The 26,765-nt window shown below is 57.4% G+C and overlaps 1 protein-coding gene across 2 annotated transcripts; it reads left to right on the forward strand.

Moving 5' to 3' along the window:
• Nucleotides 1-1,810: 1,810 nt before the first annotated feature.
• On the forward strand, nt 1,811-26,603 carry ITGB2 (integrin subunit beta 2; the record flags this gene model as incomplete). 2 transcript variants are annotated; one of them, XM_080696775.1, is made up of 15 exons in its annotated part: nt 1,811-1,868; nt 2,054-2,142; nt 4,242-4,422; nt 5,230-5,400; nt 7,457-7,698; nt 9,821-9,976; nt 11,241-11,336; nt 14,570-14,659; nt 15,945-16,085; nt 20,329-20,516; nt 21,457-21,705; nt 22,407-22,622; nt 23,331-23,536; nt 26,098-26,264; nt 26,541-26,603. In XM_080696775.1, the coding sequence occupies 15 exons, from the start codon at nt 1,811-1,813 to the stop codon at nt 26,601-26,603; spliced, it is 2,313 nt and encodes a 770-aa protein (XP_080552901.1). The 2 variants fall into 2 exon arrangements, with proteins under 2 accessions (XP_080552901.1, XP_080552900.1); XM_080696774.1 differs by having other exon boundaries at nt 21,457-21,701; nt 22,403-22,622.
• Between the last annotated feature and the right edge of the window lie 162 nt (nt 26,604-26,765).

Consider the following 26,765-nt stretch of genomic DNA (forward strand, 5'->3'; position numbering starts at 1 on the left):
GGCTGCCTGCGGTCTGCGGTGTGCGGGTCCGTGGGCCGGTCTCGCTGTGACAAGTCGGCCCCCCTCTCTGAGGGTGCAGAGGTGTGCTGCGGTGCCCAGCTCCACCTCCTGCTGAGGCTCCCGGCCTCAGCTTCCCCTTGGGGGATAGAGGAATTTCCATGCTGGTTGTCTCGAGTGTTCTGGGTCCGGGAGGGGAGCTATCGCAGGAGAGGAAGTGTTTGCTGGTCCTCGCCCAGCCACTTTCCCCTCTACTCATGGCTAAGGCCTCCGGAGGAGGCCGGTCTCATATCTACTCAGAGCCGTTGTGGCCTGGGGGGGCTGTCCTGAGCCAGGGCTACCTGCATGCCAACCAGCCTGTGGTATAGGGACATGTGCCAGGCCCCGTCAGCTCTGAGGACTCAGGTGGAGAGGGGACCCACTGGCCCTGAGCTTTTTGTAGACCGTGGGGGTGTAAACAGAAACCACCTCCCACCTGCTTCTGTACCAGGAAGCCAGCCCAGGGCAGGAGTTCCGCTTCTGGCACAAACGGGAAGGATCAGGTTTACATAAACATCTCTGAGCCCTGATGGCAATCTTTCTGGGCAAAGAAAGATTTTTGTCCCCAAAACAATTACCCAGGGCTGGCAGGGCCTCTGGGTTGTGGGATCTTTGGTGGAGGCCCCTGGGTGACCTTCTCCCCACCCCTAGGGCCCCAGGGGTTGAGGCAATTTGGCGGAGCCGGATACAGAGGTTGGGGGAGCCAGCTACCTGTGGTCTGTGGGTGTGTGGGTCTGTGGGTCACAGACCCACAGAGGGCCTGCAGGCCACAGCTTGGACTAGGCCAGGTCAGCGGCCCAGCCCAGGAACCCCTACTGCCCCCCCACTGTTAGGGTGACCTCTGCTGCCTCTGAGCCCCTGAGGAGCTGGCATGCCTGGGGAGGTGTGCCGATCTGCATTTCTGATACCACCATGGGGCGGGCAGAGAGGCTCTTCCTGTCTTCACAGTCTCACCAAAGGTCCCAGCCCTCCCCCTCCCGCGAGGTTCCCAGGGCCTGGAAAGTCAGACCTGGGCCACTGCCCTGGGGCGTGGGCCACTCCTGGAAGCTGAGCTCTGGCCATTCTGGGTACTCCAGGGGAAGAGAGGAAGGCGCTGGGCAGAAGAGAGGGAGCCATCTGGGAGCTCTGGCAGGAGGAGGGCACAGCCAGCCCCGAGCCAGCCCCGTGACACCTCGGTTGTGTCAGGACTGTGAGTGGCCACTGATCGGCCTCTGTCACTGGAGACGCCTGGGTTTGGAAGGCTGGGTGTGTGCAGATCTCTAGATTAGGTACCAGTGCCTGGAGCGGGTGGCTCGGCTGCCTAGAGGAGCACTGTGCGGGCCTTGGCCACTTGCCTGGGGCAGGGGCCCCCAAGGGTCACTACCTCCATTTTCTCCAGGGAGCAGGATCAGCCGGAGGCTGCAGGGTTGTCTAAGAGACAGAGGCAGACAGGCTGTACCCAGGTGGTGTGGTCCTGGCGTCCATGGGCGTCTCTCCCTGGCTGCATCCTGGGCCAGTTGAGGCTCTGAGCTCAGTCTCAGGCCCCTGAGAAGTCAGGGTGGAGGAGAGCCCCACCGGGCCCTCAGTGGGTACGTGTGAGTCCCTGCGGGGCCTGCGTTTCCTGGAGCCTGGTCACCTGGGCAGGCCTGCAGCCCCAGCCACCCCTTAGGACAGCTGGACCCAGCTCAGGGACACAGGGTGACCGCTGTGCCATCCCCTGTCCTCACACTGTGGCAACAGGGAGGGACTCTCAGCCAGGAGGGCCCACAGTCACCAACACCCTCTTCCGCAGGACATGCTGGGCTGCTGCCCCCTGCTGCTCACCCTGGTGGGGCTGTTCTCCCTTGGGTCTGGTGAGTTGTGGTGGTGACTCCACCCACACATGAGTTTGGGGAGGGTGGGATGGCGCTCTGGTCCTCTTGGGGTGGGGAGGCTCTGGCATCCCCCTCTTCTACCTCTCCCTCCTCCGGGGAGCCGCGGACCCTGCCCCGGCCCCTCCAGCTCCCTCCTCTGCTCACTCATCCGCCTTTCTTCCCAGCCCTCTCCCAGGAATGCGCCAAGTACAAGGTCAGCTCCTGCCAGGACTGCATCCAGCTGGGGCCCGGCTGCACCTGGTGCCAGAAGCTGGTAAGAGCAGTGTGGGCCGTGTCCCCAGTTCCTTGGGTCTCTGCCCCCTGCCCCTTCCCACCTTCCTGGGCCAAGCCCCTCACCCCGCCTCTGAAGCCAGGGACACCAGAGGGTTTCCACCGCCATGTCCTTCAGGGGCAGAAACAGCCCAGAGGCCACTGGATGGTCTGCGAGACAGGCAGGCTGCCCCTCTGCCAGCCCCAGGAGGGGCAGGTGCCTGCCCCGAGGGTCTTATGGAAGGAGGGACAAGGAGGGAGGTCCTGCTTTCAGGATACAGAGAGAACAAAGAGGAGCTTGCCTGGGGCCACACTCCCTTTCTCCTCAGTTACTCTTTTACTACTGACCGAGGGGACAGGTCAAGGTCCCATTGTCAGGTGCAGCAGGACTGCCCCATCCCCAAGCCACAGCCTCAGTGCAGCCCCCCCTACACAGCGCTCCTGCCATGGGATCCCCAGACCTGGCTGTGCCCTTCCTCATGGGGTCCCCGTACCACATCCTCCTCCCCCATGGGGCCCCCAGACCTGGCCTTTCAGGCCAAGCTATCTGGAAACCCGGAACTTTCTTTCTTTTTTTTTTTTTTTTTTTTTTTTGGTGGTACTGGGGTTCCTGGAAACCCTTTTACCTCTGGGTTACACTCCCAGACACCTATTTTTTATATTTTTCTTTGGAAACAGGGTCTCTTAAGCCAGAGAGGCTGGCTTTGAACCTCCTGTCTAAGCCTCCCAAGCGCAGGGATTACAAGTGTGCGCCACCACACCCGGCTGAAACCCAGAACTTTCAAACACACACATTATTATCTTTTCTCAAGCATTTGAGAGTCAGCAGCAGACAGGAAGCCCGCCTGTAGTCCCTTATTTCTCCAGGGGTCTGGCCCGAGCCCCAGGGTTCCCAGGCTACCCCAGGCACCCTGGAGTCTGCACGTTGGCTGGAAGAGTGTTATGGTTTGAAATGGTGGGGGTTCTTTTTCTTACTCAACTAAGGTTGGTTGAATAGAAAAATTAACGGGCAGCTCAGTGCAACTTTAACACATCTTTATTACAAAATTAGGAAATAGAGCAGCAGGAAATAGAGAAGAGAAAGAAAAAGCAGCGTGCTGACCCGCATGCTGGGGAGCCCGAAAATGGAACTCCGGCCCCTTTTGGGGACCCCAACCCTTAAATAGAGTTTGTATTGGTATCTTTCTCATCAGCGTTGCCAAGGCAATGGGCTAGTTACTTATTCCTTAGCCAGGTGGCGCCTCTTTGTCTCCAAACAGTGCACGTACTAAGTGCAGGGGTCAAGAATCTACCTGGCCCTCGGCTCTATTGTACTGGGCAGTATTGGTTGCTCATCAACTAGGGTGCTTTGAAGCCGCACACAACTTTACCTTTCCTATATCCAGGCCGGATCCCAGAGGAGGGAAACAGAGGCACAGGTTGCCTCCATTGTAATTTTAGGGCTAATGGCTTCAGTTGACTCTAAGGCTTTTACTGTAGGTTAGTGATTAGAATGAAGGGCAAAGACAGAGAGGAGCTCTGCATTGTAATCGCGGCAGCCCCCTCCCTGCCTGAGCGCCTGCGCAGCACCTAGTCTCTGACTATATTTTACACTTTGGAAATTATCAAAGCAATTTTCCAATACCAGCACCTTAATACATTTCGATGCCTCTTCCCAATACTGGTACAGAGAGGACACAGGTGTTCCTTTGAGAGGAAGCAGCCCCCTTGGGACAGAGGAGTTGCTGAGGGGCTTGCAATCCCAGATAATATGGCCGCTCCCAGCCCCTATGAACGGCCTGCTCCCAGCCCAGGGGCGGCTGGGGCTCCCACTCTGAGCCAGCCTTGGGGCTGGAGACACTGTGTCCCAGTTGGTTTTCTTGCTGGAGACAGTGGCAGAGGCAGAGTGGGGACTGAGGGCCCTGCTCCCCACGGCTCTGGGCGGGATCTGGGAGCCCTCAGGGAGAGGCGGCTAGGAGACTGGGGGTCTCCCTGGCTGGCTGTTCAGTGCCCCCAACCCCACAAGGACGTCTGTCCCAAGTTCCTAGTACAGATGGGGGCAGAGTGGGGTGCTGGGTCCCAGCCCCATGGGTGGCCTCCTTCTGACCTGAGACCCCTCCCCAGAACTTCACGGGGCAGTGGGAGCCAGACTCCGTCCGCTGCGACACCCGGGAGCAGTTGCTGAAGAGAGGCTGCGCGGCCGATGACATCATGGACCCCAGGAGCCTCGCCGAGCCACAGGAGGACCAGGGGGGCGGCCGGAAGCAGCTGTCCCCACAGCAAGTGACCCTCCACCTACGGCCAGGTAGGTGGGCCTGGGTGTGTGGGAGTCGGGTGTCTGTGTGTCTGGAAGCTCCGCTCATCCTGGGTGTGTGTGGGCCAGGGGGACCAGAGGACGCGTGGGACGGGCCAGGCGAGGCCCAGGCTGCTGGGGCCTCGCGCTGGGGTCTTGCTCCGGCCGACCTGTCCCAGTGCCCAGGGTCTGTGCTGGGTTCTGGTCTCTCTTGGTGTCCTGTGTCCTGTTTTTTGTTTTGATTTTTAAGAGAGAACAAGCCGAGTGTGGTAGCCCAAGGTTGTAATCCCAGCATTGGGGAGGCTGAGACAGGAGGATCACAGTTTGCGGCCACAAAAATAAAAAAAGGAGAACAAACTGTTTGGAAAACATTATTCTCCCACCTCTCGCAAGGCCATGGTCCTGTGGCACAGTAAGGGCTCGGAGTCCTACAGCCAGGATACTTAGGCTCCATTTCAAGAGGCCTTGGGGTATACTTGGCCACAACTCCTGCTTCAGAGAGCAGCCAGCCCTGCCCACCCCACTCCTGGCGGCTCAGAGGGTGAGGCCCAGCCAGGGCAGGAACCAGGGTTCCCCTCACGACCAATCACCTCCCAACAGCAGCCCCCTGAAGACACGCGTTCCCACATAGGAATTCGGGGGGAAGGGGGCATACCACTCTGTCCACAACAACAGACAACCTGTCCTTGGGAATCCGAATTCAGATCTGCCCGGCCACGCCGCAGTGGGCTGGAGGCTGGACAGCCAGCTGGGGCCGTGTGCCTGGGAGGCCCAGGCAAGCCATGAGGTGCCTGGCACGGTCTCCCATCGCGCCTGCAGGGCAGGCGGCCGTGTTCAACGTGACCTTCCGGCGGGCCAAGGGCTACCCCATCGACCTGTACTACCTGATGGACCTCTCCTACTCTATGCTGGATGACCTCATCAACGTCAAGAAGCTGGGCGGTGACCTGCTCCGGGCCCTCAACGAGATCACGGAGTCCGGCCGCATAGGTGAGGCCCAGCCCTGCAGACCGCAGACTCAGCCCTCCAAGTCTGGGCCGCCCTGGCCCGAGCACCTCCACGTGGGCGGGACTCCAGGAGCAGGGAGCACGGGGCTCCAGACACAGCCTCCTGGGGAGCCCACCGGGGCCACACGAGCCCTCACGGGGCCTCGTCCAATCACTGGCCCCTAAGGCCTATGGACACCAATCCTCCACTCCTTGTCTTCCTTATTTTATGTATTTATTTAGAGGCACTAGGGCTTATTAATGATGTTTAAAAGATAAGTCTTAGCCGGGCGTGGTGGCGCACGCTTGTAATCCCCGCGTTTGGGAGGCAGAGATAGGAGGATCGCGCAGGTTCGAAGCCAGCCACGCGTGCTGGCTTAGGAGACCCTGTTTCCAAATAAAAATGTAAAAATAGGTCTGGGAGTGTAGCCCGGAGGTAGAAGGGCTTCCAGGAACCCCAGTACCACCAAAAACAAACACACAAACAAACAAACAAACAAACAAAATAAATAAATAAATAAATAAATAAATAAAAGATAAGTCTTAACTGGGTATGGTGGCATACACCTGTAATCTCAGTACTTGGGAAGCTGAGACAGGAGGATCACAGGTTCGAGGACAGCCTCAGGAATGTAGTAAGACCTTATTTCAAAAATAAGCAGACTGCCGGGCGTGGTGGTGCACGCTTGTAATCCCCGCGATTGGGAGGCGGAGACAGGAGGATCGCGCAGGTTCGAAGCCAGCCGCGCTGGCGTAAGAGACCCTGTTTCAAAAATATAAAATAGGTCTGGGAGTGTAGCCCGGAGGTAGAAGGGCTTCCAGGAACCCCAGTACCACCAAAATAAATAAATAAATAAAAAAAAATAAGCAGACTAAAATAAAGGGCTGGGGGTGTGGCTCTGAGGTACAATGCCCCTGGGTTCCATCCCAGTACCACAAAAAAAAAAAAAGAAAGAAAGAAAAGAAAAGAAAAAGGGCTGGGAATATGGCTCAGAGGTAGAATGCCCCCTGGGTTCCGTCCCCAGTGAAACACACACACACACACACAAACCAAAAGTCTTATGGTGCTGCTTATTAAAAAGTATGTACCCAGCCAGGCATGGTGACGCACGCTTGTAATCCCAGAATTTGGGAGGCTGAGACCGGAGGATCGCCGTTTGCGGACAGCCTCAGCTACTTAGTGAGGCCCTCTGCAACTCAGTGAGACCCAGTTTCAAAATAAAGAATAAAGGCAGGGGGTGTAGCTTGGAGGTCAAATGCCTCTGGGTTCCATCCCAGACCCGCAAAAAAAAAAAAAAAAAAAAAAAAAGTATGTATCCAGGTGGTGGCACATACTTGTAATCCCTGTGCTTGGGAGGCTGAGACAGGAGGATCACATAGGTTCAAAGCCAGCCTTAGCTACTGAGTGAGGCTCTCAGCAACTTAGTGAGACCCTGTTTCCAAATAAAATATAAACTAGGTCTGGGAGTGTAGCCCGGATATAGAAGGCCCCTGGGTTCCACCTTCAGTGTCATACATACACAAAAAGTCTGGTTCTACACAGTAATTATAGTATTAAAGGAGAGATCACAGCAAACTGCCGGCCAAGGAGTCTCCGCCTGATGAGCAGCGCTGAGCTCACAGGTGGGAGCCTGGCTGGACAGGGAGCCAGGGGAGAGCCCGCCGCCCCGGGGCCATGCTGCCAAGCAGACACACACGTGCACACATGCCTGGCCATGTATGTGCACGCAGAGATCGCACACATGCACATGTATGCTTGCACGCCCACCTGTGCCTGGCCACAGTGTTATTCACATATAGGCCACACACATGCATACACACACACTCACATGCACACACATGCCTGGTCCTGTGTGTGCAGTCACACCAGCCACACATACGTGCACACATGTGTACATACATATACCAAAATGTTAGGCTAGTGGCCATATGTGCTCACACAGGCACGTGGTCACTCACACGCGCACACACAGGAAAGCAAGGCTCGGCCCTGGCCCCCTCCAGGCTCACCGCCCCGCTTGGCCCCGCCCCGCCCCGTCCTCACGCCATGTGCCCCGCAGGCTTCGGGTCCTTCGTGGACAAGACGGTGCTGCCCTTTGTCAACACACACCCCGAGAAACTGAGGAACCCGTGCCCCAACAAGGAGAAGGAGTGCCAGCCCCCGTTCGCCTTCAGGCACGTGCTGAAGCTGACCGACAACGCCAACCAGTTTCAGAGGGAGGTCGGGAAGCAGCTGATCTCTGGAAACCTGGACGCCCCCGAGGGCGGGCTGGACGCCATGATGCAAGTCGCTGCCTGTCCGGTGAGGCGCTGCCCCTGCTGGGTGTCCTAAGGCAGTCCCAGAGCCACCTAGGGATCTTTGCCTGTGACCCTGGACAGATCAGCTGGGCCGAAACATTAGGCCAGTGGGCACACGTAAAGCACGGCCACTGGACGGCTCGAGCCTGGACTCTGGAGCTAGACCCTTCCTCCCGTCCAGCCCCAGGGCGAGGGCTGTGAGCTCCAGTGCCCTTCCCCAGTTCCTGCCCTGCAGTCAGTCCAGCACCGTGCTATGGAGCAACTCTCCCCTTACGCTGACCCAGCGTTCGCCACGCACAGCCCTGTGCCCCCACCCTGCTCTCAGCCTCCAGCTCTGTGCTACACCCCAGCCCTCTTTAATTTTTATTTTAAAATAGGATCATAGGGTCTTGCTAAGTTGCCGAGGGTCTCACTAAATTGCTGAGGCTACCCTGTGGTCCTCCAGTCTCAGCCTTCCAAGTACTGGGATTGCAGGCATGCACCACCACGCCCGGCTCCTTTCTCCTCTTGACTTGTGGTGTTTCTGTGCTGTTATGAACACTTCTGCCAGTATTTTTCTTCTACTGAGCAAAAGTCTGATTCTGGTAGTACACACCTATAATCCCAGTACTTGGGACACTGAGACAGGAGAATTGAAGGCTGGAGGCTGGCCTCAGCAGCTTTGCAAAATTTTGTTTCAAAACAAAGAAAAAAGCCGGGCGTGGTGGCACATGCTTGTAATACCCGCGTTTGGAAGGCTGAGACAGGAGGATCGCACAGGTTCGAAGCCAGCCTCAGCTACTTAGTGAGGCTCTCAGCAACTTAGTGAGACCCTGTTTCCAAATAAAATATAAAATAGGTCTGGGAGTACAGCTCGGAGGTAGAAAGCCTCTGGGCGCCCCCCCAGTACCACAGGAAAAAAAAAGAAAGAAAGAAAGAAAGAAAAGGGCTGGTGGTAAAGCTAGGAGGTAGAATGCCCCTGGGTTCAATCCCCAGTAACACGCACTCGCGCGCACACGCACACACACAGAATGAGGGGGGAAGATGGCTTTACCCAGAGGCCAAAGCATAAGAAGGCCAGTGTCCCCCACCCTGGGGTGCAGGCTCAGGATGGGAATGATGTGAGAGCAAGACTGGTTGGTGAGCAGCGGATGTGTCTTTCTGGGACAGGTGAGATCTCCAGGAATTCGGCCACCTCCTTTTGCTCAGTTCATGGTCTAGAGACTCTGGCCCTGGCACTGGTCGGTATCTAACCTTGAAGGGGCGGGGGAGAGACAAGCACGTCTAGGTCATGTCAGCCCTGGGTCTGGTTTAGAAAAACATCTTTCAAGTGTCCACTTCTCCATACAGAGCTGAGCAGGATCTGAGCACAGATGTAGGTAGCGCAGGAGACGGACGCTCCGGGAAGGCGGAGAGGCATCCTTCTCCTGCGTCCATCCAGTCACCCCAGCCACCCGCTTTCAGCAGAAGTGGCCTTCAGGGCCTGCAGAGGAACCTGGGCAGCCATTATCATCACAACCCACACGTCAGAGGTGTGCCCTGCAGCAGAGCTGGGACACCAATAACGTATTGTCCAGCCGCACGGCCTCTGACATGAATGATTTCTTTCTTTTCTTTTTCCTTTGTTTTTGTTTTTGTTTTGTTTTGCAGGACTGGGGATTGAACCCAGGGGATTCTACCTCTAAGCTACCCCGCCCCCAGCACTATTTTATTTTGAAACAGGGTCTCACTAAGTTGCAGAGGGCCTTGTTAAGTAGTTGAGGCTGTCCTTCAACCTGTGATCTTGTCTCGCCTCCCAAGTACTGGGATTACAAGCGTGTGCCACCACGCCCGGCCACAATTAGTGATGTATAAGTCAGCTGAGAACAAGTGAAGCTAGAGAGGTGGTTGAAGCTTTTCTTGGTAACAGGACATATTCCCAGGTCTGAAACCATGGGCCTGCAGAGGATGGGTCTCCTTTGAAAGGCAGACTTGTGTTTCAGGAACCCTCAGCTTTGGAGAGTCATCTTAGGGGTGTGTGTGTGTGTGTGTGTGTGTGTGTGTGTGTGTGTGTTTGGGGTACCTCTGCTGTTGTGAAAATCCTGGTTCTGGAACCACTGGGCCAGGAAACCAGGACAGGTCGGTAAGCCTGGCTGCCTTCTTCCCAGGAGGAAATTGGCTGGCGCAATGTCACGCGGCTGCTGGTCTTCGCCACTGACGACGGCTTCCACTTTGCGGGTGACGGGAAGCTGGGTGCCATCCTGACCCCCAACGATGGCCGCTGCCACCTGGAAGACAACATGTACAAAAGCAGTAATGAGTTTGTGAGTGTTCCCATGGCCCCAGGCCCCGGAGTCCCCTGAGGACTTTAAGGAAGGGTGGGGACCAGGACAGGGTCACAGGCACAGGGTCATGGGCAGGCCACCTCGCCAGAGCCTGGGCACCTCCTTTCAACCTGAACCACGCATCTTGAAGAAACTTCTAGAAGCTCTGAGCACCACTGTGAGGCCCCTGGGACCCAGCCTCAGGCCACGGAGGCAGGCCTGGCCCTGGCCCTCGGAGCAGGGGCTCTGCTGATGAAGTCACCTGCCTCAGAGAAGCTTAGCTAGGGCTCGAGGTCCTCAGCTCTGGGACACCACCCTCAGCCCTCAGGAGCTGCAGAGCACGTTAGGGATGCTAAAACTCCGGCTTCCCCACCTGCAGCCCGCAGACGCTGGCAGGAGGGTGTTGGTAGATATAATCTAAGGGTCCTGAACCTGGACAGGAAAGAGTGACATCTTCGGGTCATGAGCTCTGCCCTGAACTGTCCTTCAGTGGCACAGGCAGGCAGCACGTGGGAGAGACCCGCGGCGCCCAGCCCCGCAGTGTGGACGGGCAGTGCGCCGCCCACTCCGCTCAGCGTGGGCAGTCCGAGAGTTACTTGCACTAGAATTCCTTATGAACCATGGATCAAGACGCATGTCACAATTGGATTCCAAGTGGGGTGTGGTGGTGTACACCTGTAATCCCGGTACTTGGGAGGCTGAGACAGGAGGATCATAGGTTCAAGACTAGCCTCAGCAACCTAGCAAGACCCTGGTTTTTGTTGTTGTTGTTGTTTTGGGGTTTTTTCTTGTTATTTTTATTTTGGTTTTTGGTGGTACTGGGGTTCCTGGAAACCCTTCTACCTATGGGCTACACTCCCAGACACCCATTTTTTATATTTTTATTTGGAAACAGGGTCTCTTAAGCCAGCAAGGCTGCCTTCAAATCCGTGTGATCCTCCTGTCTCTGCCTCCCAAGCATTGTTTTTTTTTTTTAATAAAAAATAAGAAAGATCTGGGGGTATAGCTTGGAGGTAGAATGCCCATAGGTTCAATCTCCAGTAACACACACACACACACACACACACACACACACACACACACACACACACACGGAGCTGGGCTCCCTGTAATTCCATGACTTCACGTATTCATGGTGCTCCTTCAGAGAGGCTGAGGCTGGGCCGCGGGTGGCGTCCTGGGGCCTGGTTGCCGGCTCTGCGGGCTGCCTGCAGGGCGTGCCCCTGGGCTCAGGAGCGGCAGCCTCACTGGATGTCTTCTCTAGGACTACCCGTCGGTGGGCCAGCTGGCGCACAAGCTGGCGGAAAGCAACATCCAGCCCATCTTTGCCGTGACCAAGAGAATGGTGAAAACCTACGAGGTGAGCAAGCGGGAGCCGAGCCACGCTGTGGGCTGAGCTGCCACCTCGGGGCGCCCACTCATTGGGCATGACCACAGCCCCATTCCCGCCTGGCCGGCCGCCACGGGGCTCCAGGGGCTGCCCTGAGGGTCTGAACCTTAGCGCGGTTGTCTTGGCCGCAGCAGTAGTGTTTCTGGTTTAGGTTGGAGCACTGGCAAGTGTCTTGGATCTTTGGGCCCAATTTTTGTTTATTGGTGGGAAATGTCCTTGTTATATGCCCACATCCCTTAGAGCAGGGACATTTCTTACCAAGTAAAAGAGACATTCAGGAAAGTGCGTCCGGCTGGAGTGCAGAGCTAGAATACTCCACAGAGGAAGTATGGCTGGAGGGGACGTGGAGCCCGGCTGGGCCGCGGCCTCCTGCCCAGGGCAACCTCTCCAGGCCCGATGAGAAGCTTCCTTCTTCCCTCCATTGGCTGGGGACAAGCCTTCCATAAACACCTCAGTGAGCGGGAGCCAAGACCCAAGCAGGCAAGCCTGCACTGTGCATCAGCTTTGAAACGGCCCGTCCGTCCATCCTGCCTGGAGGAGGAGTGGCCAACCCGCCTGCGCCCTGAGCTTTGGGTTTCAAAGGCGCAGTTAGAGTCAGGCCTGATTTCCCCAGGTCCCGAGTCTGGGAAGTTCATCTGCGCTCTGCCAATGTGGAAACCAAGGCCAGGGGACAAAGGCAGAGCCTGCCTCTTGTCGCCAGGCACCCTCAGCCCCTTGCCCCTCCAGGCAGGAGTCTCTCTGTCCACTTGTCGTTGCAGAGCAAAGGTTGGCTCCAGCCGTGTCCGAGAGCAAGGAGTGGCTGCAGGACTAGACAACGATTCCAATATTTGGGGGCTCCCTGAGCCCCTCGTCTCTCCATCTGTGGTCTGTTCTGTGTGTCCAAGCAGCAGGCAGGCATGGGCTGTTCTAACAAGAACTGTCTCCAGGGCATATGTGACACTCAGGGGTTCCTGGGCTCCCAAGTCCACTCTCCAGTTCAGTGATTTTACAGATGGACTCAGAGAATTCAGAAAAGCCACAAGACTCATAATCACGCTGGTTTCAGTGCAGGATACGATTAAAATTGCAGGTGGAGCCAGGCGTGGTGGCGCACGCTTATATATAATCCCAGTACTTGGGAAGCTGAGACAGGAGGATCGCGCAGGTTCGAAGCCAGCCTCAGCTGCTTAGTGAGGCTCTCAGCAACTTAGTGAGACCCTGTTTCCAAATAAAATATAAAATAGGTCTGGGAGTGTAGCCTGGAGGTATAAAAGCCCCTGGGTTCCACCTCCAGTACCAAAAAAAAAAAAAAAAAAAGGCAGATGGAAGGTTGCTGGCAGAGGCCAGGAGAGAGAGCAGCAGCAAGCTTCCCGTTGCCCTCTCCCCGTGGGGGTGAGCCTGTGCTGAGTCCTGCAGCAGGGACATGTGCCAACGTACATAGAGGAGGCCACCCCGTGCCAGGGTTTTTATTGGGGGTGAGTCATGTAGATATGGCTGACCTCGGTCTCCAGCTCCTCCAGGTCAGACTGACCCCCAATGGCCCCCTAAATCACACTGTTGGACCACCTGAAGGGGCCCAAACCCACTAAAGAATATGGCTGCCAGGCGGGACCTTCTGAGGACTTGTGGTCACTTCTCAGGCCAAATCTTTCTTTAAAATGTGCAGGATACAGCTGGGTATGGTGGTACACACCTATAATCCCAGCACCTGGGAGACTGAGATAGGAAGATCTCTGGTTCCAGGACAACCTCATCAAGTAGTGAGATTCTCATTAACCTAGTGAGACCCTGTTTCAAATATTAAAAAAAAAAAAAAGGCCCTGGGGTATAGCTCAGAGGTAGAATGTCCGTAGGTTTAATCCTCAGTACCAACAACAACCACAAAATCAATGTGCAGGATATGAGCCGGGAGCAGTGACACACACCTGCAGCCCCAGTGCTTGGAGGCTGAGCAGGAGGAGGATCACAGGTTCAAGGCCAGCCTTGGGAATTCAATAAGACCTTCAGCATCTTAGTGAGACATTGTTTCAAAATAAAAAATGAGAAGGGGCTGGAGCCATATCTCAGGGATAGAACATCCCTGGGTTCAATCCCCAGTACCAAGAAAACAAAACAAAACAGCCCGGGCCTGTGGAGTGAGCCCTTCACTGTACAGGGCTTTGCTACCAGGGACAGGTCCTGTCCCTCGCACCCCAACAGGAACCCTTGCCCACAGCAGCCTGCACAGCACGGGGTCAGAGGCCCGACGGAGACGCACGAGTTGGGAGGCTAAGCAGAGGGAGCCGAGGCTGCTGTGGTGTTTGTAGTCAGGAACCAGTTCAGTCAGAGGCCTCGGGTCCCAGAGCTCGTACTGCCTGATACCACGCCGTCTTAGGGGGTCCTTAGCTCCCTCCTCTATGGGGGACAATGGCGGCCACGGAAGATACTCAGACGCGCCACCCAGTGAACTCAGCTGCACAGAGGGCCAGATCATCCTCCCAGACAGTGACCATTGTCCCTCTCCTGCATCTAAGCGGAGGCCCAAGTATAGGATGCGTGGGTGAGGGCAGCAGATCCCGGAGGAGGCTGGCGGCGATGACAGTCCTCCGAGAGGCACAGGAGGACACGGCAGGGAGTGGCCTGACCACTAGCCGCGCATTCCTGGAGGGAAGGCAATTGTATTTTCTCCTCCTTGGATGGGGCGTGATGCCTGAACGATGCCCAGGCGGGTGTGGGGAGGGCTGGCCACCTGCCATCCAGGGGCCTAACTGGCCTGTCTCCTGTGATGCCACTGGACAGAGGGCAGGCCTGCCAGAGCCGCTGTCACGGGGACATTGTCACAAAGTCACTATTAGAGTCAAACCACGGATGCCCACTGAGACGCCCAGGGCCCCGTGACCTCGCTGCATCTCCCTGCTGTCTGCGCCCGGGGGTTGTTTCTGCCTAACCTGCCTACAGGTGGAGATACAGTCCCATGGTGCCATGTGTTCCCGCTCAGTGACGTCACTAGCTTGAATCTGACGGGGTGGGGGCATGCGCACCGCAGGACGGGCGAGCCCCTAAGAGCCGGTGGCTGAGCACCTGACAGCACAGCGCATGCGCTCTCGGGACTCAGTGACGCGAGAAACTGCGCTGGGCATCATGGGAGCCACCTCCCAAAGCGGGAACCCCGAGGTCAGAACCAGGTGGGGCGGAGGTGCCGTGCCCCCAGGTGCCAGCCGCCCGCGGGGTCTTCTCTTGCACAGAAACTCACGGAGATCATCCCCAAGTCGGCCGTGGGGGAGCTGTCCGAGGACTCCAGCAACGTGGTGCAGCTCATCAAGAATGCCTACAACGTGAGTCGGCCCGGACACCTGGAAATCTCACCCACCCTCTGCTGCGGGGAGCGTGGTAGAGGAGGAGAGCCCGGCTACTGGCACCAGCTACGGCCTCCTGCAGCCCTGCAGGACCCCTCGGTCCCGGACACGCTGGCCAGGCCCATGGTGTGGCATGTGCCACACAGATCCACCAGGTGCTCCGTGAACCGAGCCCAGGCCCTCTTCACTGGGGCTCGGCCTGCGGTCACCATGGAGAAGTGGGAGGTGACCGCTGGGGCAGATGTGCCCCAGGGTGGGACAGAGGCCCTGGGAATCGCCGCACTGGACTTGGGCCCTGTGAAGACTCTGCCCTGGGGCGGAGCGCCTCTTGCCCATCCACCCAACCTGACCTGGGCAGGCCGTGTGTGGGCTCTCACCCTCCACCTCATCCCTGGCATGGGGCTGCTCCCTTGTGGGGGTCTGTGGTCCTGGGGTGGGGTGCACCAGGCACCTCTCAGGGCCCCCACAGGCCTGGCCACCCTGGAAATCTACCCCACATGGGAGAGGTCTGAAAGCTCGGCCTGCCCTCGCCTGGCCAGAGTCCTGCAGGTCCCACTGCTGACTGCAGGCAGCATTGTGGCCATCTGAGAGGCACGCTAGCCTGGGGAGGTCCCCGACGCCCACAGGCCCTCGCACCCTGTGTTTGTCCTTACACGGAGGACACGCAGCCGCCACGCTGGCTCACCCCCCAGTGTCAACGTGGTGAGCCGGGCGCTGGCGTGGCTCGCCGACCTGTGTCTCTCTTTCTGGCTCCTCTGTCTCTCTCCTCCGTGTCTCTGTCCCTCTGTCTCTTTCTGACTCTGTCTCTCTTAGTCTCTCTGTCTCTGTCTCTTTCCTTCTGTCTCTTTCTCTGTCTCTCCTCTGTCTCTCTGTCTCTCCATCCTCTCTCTCCACTCCTCTCTGTCTCTGTCTCTCCTGTCTCTCCATCATCTCTCTCTCCACTTCTCTGTCCCTCCTCAGCCTCTCTCTTCACTCGTCTGTCTGGCCCTCCATGCTGACACTGGGCTCCACTGGGAGGGCCGCCCTCACTGGGCTCATGGCCTGCGTCCACACTGGTGCCCTGAGGTGTCTGTCCTGCCTCCCAGTCAGGCCTGTGGCATTGACAGTCCCTCCATCCTGTCTGGGCACACCCCGCTGAGCTCCCGGTGGGCACGGTGCCGTTCACCATGAAGGGCGGGGATGAGAAGGGACCTGGTCCGCACCTCTGGCCAGCAGGGTGGGAACAGCAGGTCAGCACCCCTGAGCAGCTGCTCTCTGCCTGCAGAAACTCTCCTCCAGAGTCTTCCTGGACCACAGCACCCTCCCCGACACCCTGAGAGTCACCTACGACTCCTTCTGCAGTAACGGAGAGTCAAACATGGACCAGCCCAGAGGGGACTGCGACGGCGTGCAAATCAACGTGCCGGTGAGCCTGGCCGGGACTCCACCCCACACACTGGGAGGCCCGGGGGTGGGGCGTGGGGGTCTTCGTGACACTGTCCCAGCAGACTGTCTGTACCGTAAGTGCCAGAGAGCCTCACATCCCCTCCTCCACAAGCCCTCGTTTGTTAACACAGCAGAGGGGCTCCACATTCTAGAAGAGCCCCTTGGGGAGCCGCTTGATGTCCAGAGCTGGGTGAAAACTACCCATCTAGCCAGGCGGAATCCCAGGACTTGAGAGGCTGGGACAGGAGGATCACGGTTCGAGGACAGCCTCAGCTTCTTAGTGAGGCCCTCCACAACTTAGTGAGACCCAGTTTCAAAATAAAGAATAAAAAATAGGGCTGGGGGTGTAGGTTGGAGGGAAAATGCCCCTGGGTTCCATCCCCAGTACTGAAAGAAAAAGAAAAAGAAAAACATTTGGTCGTGTTAGGTTTTCCTGATTCTTGTTTTATTTTTATGTTTGCTCCCCTGGAATGGAACCCAGGGCTTCCAATGAACCACACCCCTGGCTCTCTGGTGGGTTCTTGTTTGTTGGTTGGTTGGTTGGTTGCAGGTCTGGGGATGGAACCCAGGAGCATTCTACCTCTGAGCTATAACCCCTGGCCTATTCTTTTTATTCTTTATTTTGAAGAAAGGGCCTCACTAAGTAGCTGAGGCTGTCCGCGCACTGTGATCCTCCAGTCTCAGCCCCCCGAATACTGGGATTACAAGCATGCGCCACAACACCTGGCTTCTGTTTTAATTTTTTACAAAAACATTAAAGCACAGGCCACAAAGATGGTTAGAAATAGGCATTATATTCCTAATATTTTAGATTTAAAATTTTTATCCAATTTTTTCACATTTTATTTGTGATGTCTGTGACTTAATACTCAGCAAAAGACCTGTTTTTATTACTGTTAACGGTTTGGAAGATGATGGTTTGGGAAATTGTCCCCGAGGACCCCTGTTAGGCTCCCAGACACAATTTCCCTCAAAACACACAAAAAAACCCACAAAGAAAGATAAAAAGCGTGGGTTCTTGTCCTGAGCTAAAGATAAACATGCAACAGCCCAGACTCTTGCTGAAGATTTAAAGGAGTTTATTAAAAAGATAGAAATAGACAGCCACAGCCTCCTGTCACCGAGGGAGCTCACCGAGATACAAAGCACGGAACGGACTTGATACACGAGGTCCTCCATCTTGTTCACGTAATTCTGACGTAGTCAAAAGCCCCTGGACTGCTCCCGCTGAACCGAGTTTTACGCCCATTTTTCTCCTTTCTCCAAGGTCGACCCCTCCTCCCACTCAAACTACATCATCCAACCATGTAGATCTGTCTTTAGAAAGAGGAAGTCCTAGCTCCACTCTCCTCTCTGTAAGAAATAAAGTGTGGCGGGGCCATCGGCGCACAGATACACGCGCAGGCCCCATCGGCGCACAGACACACACGCGGGTGTCCGATATAAGTATGCCAAAAGCCTTTATTTGTGGAGAGTTGGCCGCCAGCCCCCGTGGGCCCGCGGGGCGAGTGGGGGAGAGCGCCCCTCTCTGTCTCTGTCTGTGTGTCTCTATCGGGCTTCTGTCCCTCGGAGGTAGCAGCGTCTACCTTAAATCGAGGGGAGTGGTCTCCTCTGTGGGAATCACGGAGATCTGCCTCCTGGCTTCCGGCCCGCACCCGGTGCTGACGGGCCTCAGACCTTTTACTATCTACTTGCTAATTACTTTTAGCCAAGTCAATCTAAGTTTCAGTAGCTGTTTGCTTCCTGATGGAAACCAAGTCTTTCCCCCCAGGTCTGCCATTTTTCCACAATTATTTTTGAAATATATCTATTGATAATCAGAGCTTTCTCAAATCTTCCTAAGCCATTCCCAATACTGGTACAATTACATTTGTAACATAACACTGGAATCCCCTCAGATGTTACTTCCTAAATGTGCATGTGATTTTTTCCCCCCTGGTACTGGAGATTGAACCCAAAGGCATTCTACCTTTGAGCTACATTTTATTTCTTATTTGGAAACAGGGTCTGGATAGGTTGATAAGAGTCTTAACACTTGCTGCTGAGGCTGTCCTCGAACCTATGATCCTCCTGTCTCAGCTTCTCAAATACTGGGATTAAAGGCAGGTACCACCACACCTGGCACCCGTGAATTTTTTACCAAAATATTCCCACTCATACTGGCTGACCTATGTGAGAGTTTATTCAGTTCTGTTCTAATTTTCTCCTTGCTTGTTACACATCTGCACAATATTTATGCTCCATCATAAAGCACCATGTAAAATTTAAAGGTTTTTTGTTTTGTTTTGTTTTTTGCTGAGTGTGGTGGCGCATGCTTATAATCCCAGCGCCTGGGAGTCTGAGACAGGAGGATCGCACAGGTTCGAAGCCAGCCTCAGCTACTTAGTGAGGCTCTCAGCAACTTAGTGAGACCCTGTTTCCAAATAAATTATAAAATAGGTCTGGGACTGTAGCCTGGAGGTAGAAAAGCCCCTGGGTTCCACCTCCAGTACCACCAAAAAAAAAAAAGTGTTTTGGGTTTTGTGTGTGTGTGTGTGTGTGTGTGTGTGTGTGTGTGTGTTGAACCCAGGGATATTCTACCTCTGAGCTATACTACCAGCCCTATATTTTATTCTTTATTTTGAAACAGAGTTTCATTAAGTTGCAGATAGCTGAAGCTGGCCAGACCTGTGATCCTCCTGTCTCAGCCTCCCAAATACTAGGATTACAGGCATGCACCATCATACCCAGCTCATTTTTAATATTTATTTATTTATTTATTTATTTATTGGTGGTACTGGTGATGGACCCCAGGGGCTTTTCTACCCCCGGGCTATACTCCCAGACCTATTTTATACTTTCTTTGGAAACAGGGTCTCACTAAGTTTCTGAGAGCCTCACTAAGTAGCTGAGGCTGGCTTTGAATCTGTGGGATCCTCCTGTCTCAGCCTCCCAAGCGCGGGGATTACAAGCGTGCACCACCATGCCTGGCTTTTATTTTTATTTTTGAGACAAGATCTTGTTAGGTTAATGAGAGTCTCACTACTTGCGGAGGCTATCCTTGAACCTGTGATCCTCCTGTCTCAGCCTCCCAGATACTGAGATTAAGGGCATATGCTACCACACCCAGTTTCCCTAGAGTGGAGATAAGGCTTGACCTTGACAAACTGGTGTTCCCTGTGGCCAGTGTCAGTGTCTGTTCCCCTTGTGCTGAGCTGCAGGGACGTCTGCTCTGCCTGGCACCATCTGTGTGTACCTTCTTAGTCCCCAATGACTTTTACCCTTTATCTAGGGCCACGGTGTAGCTGCCTTCCAGGACTTAGGACTTCCTGTGGGACTCATGTCTTAGCACACTGGACCATGGATATTATACATGGAAAAACTGTCCCCTGTAACGTCAATTTAAAATCACCAGCTTTCGGGAGGCTGAGACTGGAGGATCGTGGTTCACAGACAGCCTCAGTTACTTAGTGAGGCCCTCCGTAACTTAGTGAGACCCTGTTTCAAAATGAATAAAAATAGGGCAGGAGGTGTAGCTTGGAGGTCAAATGCCTCTGGGTTCCATCCCCAGACCCGCAAAAATAAGTAAGTAAGTAAGTAAATAAGTAACTAAATAAATAAATAATAAAATAAAATAAAATCCCCTTTAAGCTGGCCATGTTGGCTCATGCTTGTAATCCTAGCATTCGGGAGGCTAAGAAAGGAGGATCGTGATTCATGGCCAGCCTCAGCTACTTAGTGAAGCCTTTTGCAACTCAATGAGACCCTGTTTCAAAATAAAGAATAAAAACTAGAGCTGGGGGTGTAGCTCAGAGATAGAATGTCCCTGGGTTCCATCCCCAGTACTGCAAATAAATAAATAAGTAAACAAACAAACAAATAAAAAATTAAATAAAATCCCCTTTATGCTGGGTGTGGTGGCACACACTTGTAATCCCAGCTCTTGAGAGGCAGGTGTGAGGCCAGCCTCAGCTACTTAGTGAGGTCCTCTGCAACTTAGTGAGACCCTGTTTCAGAATAGAAAATAGGGCTGGGGGTTTTGCTCAGACGTAGAATGCCTCTGGGTTCAATCACCAGCACTGCAAAAAAGTTAAAAAAAATTAAAAATAAAATAGCCCTTCCTGCATGTATGATACAAGGTATGCTAAAGGCGCCCTCTCCAGCCTCACATGCAGCCACCGTGAGCGGTGAGCCTGGCAGAGCCTTGTCAGCCACAGCTCCTGAGCCCTGCCACTCCCCTGCAGGTCACCTTCCAGGTGAAGGTCACGGCCACAGAGTGCATCCAGGAGCAGTCCTTTGTCATCCGGGCGCTGGGCTTCACAGACACGGTGACCGTGCGGGTCCTGCCCCAGTGCGAGTGCCACTGCAGGGACCAGAGGCAGGACCTCAGCCTTTGCGGAGGAAAGGGCTCCATGGAGTGCGGCGTCTGCAGGTGAGAGGCGCCGGTGAGGGCCAACGACTGCCAGGGAGGGGAGCACAGGCCCCCGGCACCCCGCTCCACCCCAGGGCAGGTGAGCGGGCATATGTGGTCTCCAGCACCCGCACGCAGGCGGCCTCCTGACCCGTGTTGCGAGAGGAGGTGGAGGAGCAGCCCGCTCTTGCTCCTGAGCCAGGCAGTGCAGCCGTGTTCCCCACTCTGGCCAGCTGGGGACTCTTACCAGAGGACAGAGACCCTAACCACTTACCACATTCAGCCCCCTCCTCAGCCCCCAGGGGGCAGCCAAGCAGAACCCTTGTCCCCATAGATGCCTGACAACAAGCAGCTGCTCCCCACCTGTGAGGTGGGGAAACCAAGGCCAGAGAAGCACGGGGTAGAACAAAGTGGGGAGGAGGGCCCCATGTGGGGAGCCCTCCCCACAGGCACTTGCCGCCCAAAGGTGTCCCCTCTGGACACCTCCCAGGACACTAGGTGCTGTCTGTGATGCCCACCCCCACCCCGCACACTGCACTGCCGGGCCGCCCACCCTGAGGAGCCCAGCCAGCCAGAGCTGGCAGGGGTGCTCTGCCCCACGCCTCCCCTGCCGCTCTGTGACAATGCCGTCTGTCCGAGCCCCAGCTCAGTGGCAGCTTGAGGGGCTGGGCATCCCTGAGCAGTTCCCAGGGCTGAGGACAGGCGGTTGGGGCGCTGGGTCAGCGGCTCCTATGGCTTCCTCCTCTGGGGGGGCAGCTCAGCCCTTCCGTCGCCTGGGTGTGTGCTCAGTATCTGCATGCCAGTGGCCCAGAAACAGGTGCTCCTGAGTCCCTGTCCCTGCCAAAGGCCCCGGAGCATGTGGGAGTAGACCCTGCCATCTGGTGTCGTCAGAGGAGAGAACAGGTGCAGCCTGGCCGGGTCCCGCAGCACGGAGGAGGGCCTGACCCTGCCCTCTGCCCAGGTGCCAACCCGGCTATGCAGGGAAGAGCTGTGACTGCAGGACGCAGGGCCGGAGCAGCCAGGAGCTGGAGGAAAGCTGCCGGAAGGACAACAGCTCCCTGGTGTGCTCGGGGCTGGGGGACTGCGTCTGCGGGCAGTGCGTGTGCCACGCCAGCGACGACCCCCACAAGGAGATCTTCGGGCAGTACTGCGAGTGCAACAACATCAACTGTGAGCGCTACAGGAGCCAGGTCTGCGGCGGCCCGGGTGAGTGGCCGGGCCTTCCCCGACGGCGACCTGTGTCGGGCTTCTAGTCCACTTGTCCCCAAAGACCGAGAGCGGGGCGCTGAGGATGGACAGACAGAAGCTTACATGGCCCCGGCAGCCGCTGAGCGGCAACAGGACTGGGCCGGCCCCTCCCCTGCCTGGCTGGCTTCTCCCTCTGTGAGGGCCAACTCATGGCTGAGCAGGAGTCCACTACAGGTGGGCCGGAAGGGCTCGGGCTGGCGGCACTGCTGCGGGGCCAGGGTGGCCAGGCCAGGACCTGTGTCTCTGAGCCTGCCCAGCCTTCCACCACACTGGGTGCATGGCCGCGGGGGAAGGGACGGGCGAGGAGGCGGGCACTGGAGGACTGGGGTGCCCTGGGGATTGCAGGAGAGAGGCGGGACAGGGAGGAGGCTAGGGGTACCCTGGGGGCTGCCAGGCAGGGGAAGCAGGGCGCCAGATGGGGCTGTGGTGCTCTTGGCGTGCGGGAGAGGAGACGGGAGGAGGCGGGCACTGGAAGGGCTGCCCTGTGGGCTACAGGGGTGGGGGACAGCAGGTAGGGAGGCAGGGCACTGGAGGAGGCTGGGGTGCTGACCTCCCCTGCAGGAGCCGGGCAGAGCAGGGCGCGGCCCCACAGGGGTTTCCTGGCTGCTGGGCCTGCCAGGGCCCGAGCTGCAGCCGCTGTGGCCTGCGCTGTCTTCCAGACAGGGGTCGCTGCTACTGTGGCCAGTGCCACTGCAAGGAGGGCTTCGAGGGCTCAGCGTGCCAGTGCCAGCGGTCCACCACGGGCTGCCTGAACGCCGCGAAGGTCGAGTGCAGCGGCCGCGGCCGGTGCCGCTGCAACACCTGCGAGTGTGACCCCGGCTACCAGCCGCCCCTGTGCGAGACCTGCCCTGGCTGTTCCTCGCCCTGTGCCCAATATATGTGAGTCCCTACTGCCCGTGGCCCAGCTCACCTGGGGCCCCGAGAACACCCCTGCTCAGCAGTCCTGGGCAGGGGCCCAGATGGGGTACTGTGGAGTCCACACCTGTGCCCCATTCCGCCCTTAGACCCCACTTGCCCCACTCTCCATCCCATCCCAGGAGCTCACTGTAGCCCCAACCCACGCCCTGCCTGGGCCCTGAGAGCACCCTAACCACAGCTGGGGCTGGCTGGAGTGCAGACGCCCACGCCCCTTGCACATGATCATCCCCTTGCACACCCATATTTCCTGCACACACACACCCTGCACACCTGCATAACCTCACACACCCACATGCCCTGCACACCCACACACCCCTACACAACCTGCACCCTGACACACTCACGCGCCCTTGCACATCTGTGCACCCGTGCATACCCACACATCTTCACATACCTGCACACTTCAACACACCGTCACCCTGACACACCCAAACACCCTTGCCCAGCCATGCCCCCGGCACTCTGCACACCTTTGTGCCTGACACATCCACATACATGGCGTGCCCGTGCACTCCCCCACACGCACCCTTACGGCCATGCACACTGTCACACCTCATACCTTGCACGCCTGTGCACCTGACACAGCCTCGCCACCCACACACTACTGATATTTCACACCCTCACGCCCCTCAACACCCTCTCGCGCCGCTCATGCCGGGCTCCCACCAGCTCCTGCGCTGAGTGCCTGAAGTTCGGCAAGGGCCCCTATGAGAAGAACTGCAGCGTGGCGTGTGCCAGAGTGCGGCTGCAGAGCGCCCCCTTGGGGTCGAGAAAGCCCTGCAAGGAGCGCGACTCGGAGGGCTGCTGGATGACCTACACCCTGCGGCAGCGGGACGGGAGGGGCAGCTACGACATCCACGTGATAGAGGACCGAGGTGAGCCAGGGGGCGGGGCCGGGGCAGGCCGTGGGGCCCTGCCGCGGTGGGAGTGCGCTCTTCCAAGGGCGGGGCGGGCCCAGGTGGTGGACATGGGCCCTGAGGGTACCTGGGGACCCCTGGCTGGCAGGCGGCTCAGCGGGGCGGGCTGAGGCTCCCCATTCACCTGCCGGCCTCACCTACAGTCCTCTTGCCTTCCTGGTCCCATGTCAGGGAGGGGACAGCGCATGGGTGTCCTAGGAGACAGCCAGACACTGAGCACTGGGTGCTGGGCACAGCCAGCTGGGCACGGCCCACTTGATGGGGGCGCCTGGGCCAGTGCCTGGCAGCTGCGTCAGCCCCTCACATGTGAAGAGTCTTGGGGGGCCCAGGCGCAGCTGGCCCCAAGTGCTGTTGCCCCCCTTCATTTGGCCCTGGTCCTGAGAACCTGGAGACTGACCTGGTCTTCTCAGGGTTCACGATCCAGGTGGGGGAGACAGCGGGGTGTGTGGGTGGGTCGCAAGACACAGAGACCCTGGGGTGGGCCTCCCTGGAGTTGGCAGTTTTCTTGAAAGGGAAGGGAGAGTGTGAGTGCAGGGGGGCCAGAGGCCTGTGGTGAGGGTGGCGGGCACCAGGCCGTGGGCCCCAGAGTCCTCAAGTGACTCTGGCTTGTCACTGGGGGCCCAGGAGCAAAGTGCTACATCTGAGTCGTGAGGTGTGTGTGTGTGTGTGTGTGTGTGTGTGTGTGTGTGTGTGTGTACGCGCGCACATGTTACTGGAGATCGAAGCCAGGGGCTTTCTACCTCCGACCTATACCCCTAGTCCTATTTTATTTTTTATTTGGAAACAGGGTGTTACTAAGTTGCTGAGAGCCTCACTAAGTTGCTGAGGCTGGCTTTGAATCTGCAATCCTCCTGTCTCAGTCCCCTAAATACTGGGATTACAGGCATGCACCACCATACCCAGCTTTAAATTGTGATTTTAAAACCTACGTGGGCCAGATGTGGTGGTGCAGGCCTGTAATCCCAGTACTTGGAAGCTGAGACAGGAGAATCATGGGTTCAAGGATAGCCTCAGCAAGTAGTGAGACTCTCAGACTGGCCAAGTCCCCATTTCCAAACAAAAAATAAAAAGGGCTGGGGTGTAACTCAGAGGTGAATGTCCCTGGATTCAATCCCCAGTACCAAAGAAAAAAAAGAAAAAAAGTTCACCTGGCAGCCAGGTGAGTAGTGTCCTGTCAGGGGCTGGGTAGACACTGTCCTGCCAGGGAATGGGTGGATAATATCCTGTCAGGAGCTGGGTGGACACTGTCCTGTCAGGGATAGACGGGTAGACATTGTCCCCTCAGGGAATAGTGCTTTCTCAGTCCAGGACCTGGCAGAGTGGCGGAGATGGGTGGGTCTGGTGGGGCCTGGGGCGGCGTGGCAGGGCCTGCCTGGGATGAACAGGATTGGCGGCAGCACAGGGTGGGGCCGAGGGCCCAGGACCGCAGCAGATGGCGTGGGAGCTGGGTTGGGGCAGTGCGGAGGTACGCTGAGTGCTGATGGCCAGTGGTGTTGGGGATGCTGGACTGGGCAGCAGGACGTGATGGGCAGCCCCGAGGATTATGGACACACAGCCCCGGGATTCTCCCTAACCCCCACTGCTGCTCCAGGAGCTGGGGACAGAGCTGGGGGTCCACTCAGATGACCACAGGAGGCACCAGGCAGGCACATGCCAGGGCTCTTGCTGGACTAAGCCTGGGGCCCCCAGCTGCCCCCAAGATGGGAACCGTGAAGAGCAGGCGGGGCTCAGGCTCACCGTGTGCTGTGCCCGGGGCTCGGGCTGCGCACCCAGCCTGCAGGGCCACTGCCATCTCTGGCTTCCTCTGCTGAATAGGTCTGGGTTGGCGTCTGGTGTGGGGCAACTTTGGCCATGCTGCTTGGGCTCTGCGAGGACCACAGGACTCTGTGCAGAGCACAGGTGACAGGAAGGAGCCCAGGAGGATGTCAGTGTCGGGGGCCCATGAACAGGGGCTCACACTAAACCTTAGTGCCTCTGTCCTGCGGTCAGGGCCCGCAGAGGGGGGCGCTGCGCTCAGGAGGAGGCTAGACAGGCGCGGGGGGAGGTAGGACCCTGCCCACGTGGGCCCGCCACGGCCTCACCAGCGGTCAGTCTCTGGTCCCGGGCCTTGGTTACCATGCACCCTTCACAGGGCAGGCCAAGTGCAGCAGAGAGCTGACCGCCATTCCTAACTCCGCTGTGAGGTGCTGGGGTCCCTGGGCACTGGCTCTCCTGGTGTGTGCGGGTTTTGGTGGGCGCTAACTGGCTTCCCGCAGGCAGCAGATGTGCGCGGAGGCTGGCCCCATCGAGGCTCTACCTGGCTGGCGGGAGACCTGCCTCCCCTCTGTGAACAGAGGCTGTGTCCGGTGGCCTTTGGGCATGATTGGAGCATTTTCGGCACCAGCTGGGGCAGGTTCCCTTATCCATCGGGGGCAGTGGGGGCCAGGAGCCCCGCAGAGGGAACCTCGCAGGACGAGGCGTGGGGCAGCCACCGCGGGCCTGTGGGAGCGGGGTTGACACGGACGTGTGCTTCCCCTCAGAATGCGTGGCGGGCCCCAACATCGCCACCATCGTAGGCGGCACTGTGGCGGGTGTCGTGCTGATTGGTGTCCTCCTGCTGGTCATCTGGAAGGCCCTGACCCACCTGAGTGACCTCCGGGAGTACAGACGCTTCGAGAAGGAGAAGCTCAAGTCCCAGTGGAACAATGTACGTCCCCACCCTTGAGGTCTCGTGGGCGGGGTGTGCCCCACACTGTGCGACCCTCTCGCTGGTGGCCGCGGGCGCCCGGGAGGGATGGCACACTCTTGCCCGGCAGCTCTCTGCTGGGCATGTGCCACAACGAGCAATCTGCTCCAGCCGGGGCAAGTGGCTGTCCTTCGGATCCTTCCTCCTGCCCGGGCTTCCTATTGGCCCCGTGGGTGCAGGGAGAGGCCTTCCGGGAGCCTCCCTGCTCAGACAAGTCTGCCTCTGCATTTCTCGCAGGACAACCCCCTCTTCAAAAGCGCCACCACCACAGTCATGAACCCCAAGTTCGCTGAGAGTTAGGAGCACCCGGTGGAGATGAGGCGGACAGGAGCGACGGAGGGGACCCCTCGAGTCCGCTCCATCCATCCCGCGGCTGCGACGTGGCTTACGGCTCACGACAGGGTCACCAGTGAACCGGACGCCCACTCTGCTTCCTGCCGCCTTCAGAGACAGTACGGCCAG

The sequence above is a fragment of the Muscardinus avellanarius genome (assembly GCF_963383645.1).
Source record: "Muscardinus avellanarius genome assembly, chromosome: 5".
NCBI classification, from domain to species: domain Eukaryota; kingdom Metazoa; phylum Chordata; class Mammalia; order Rodentia; family Gliridae; genus Muscardinus; species Muscardinus avellanarius.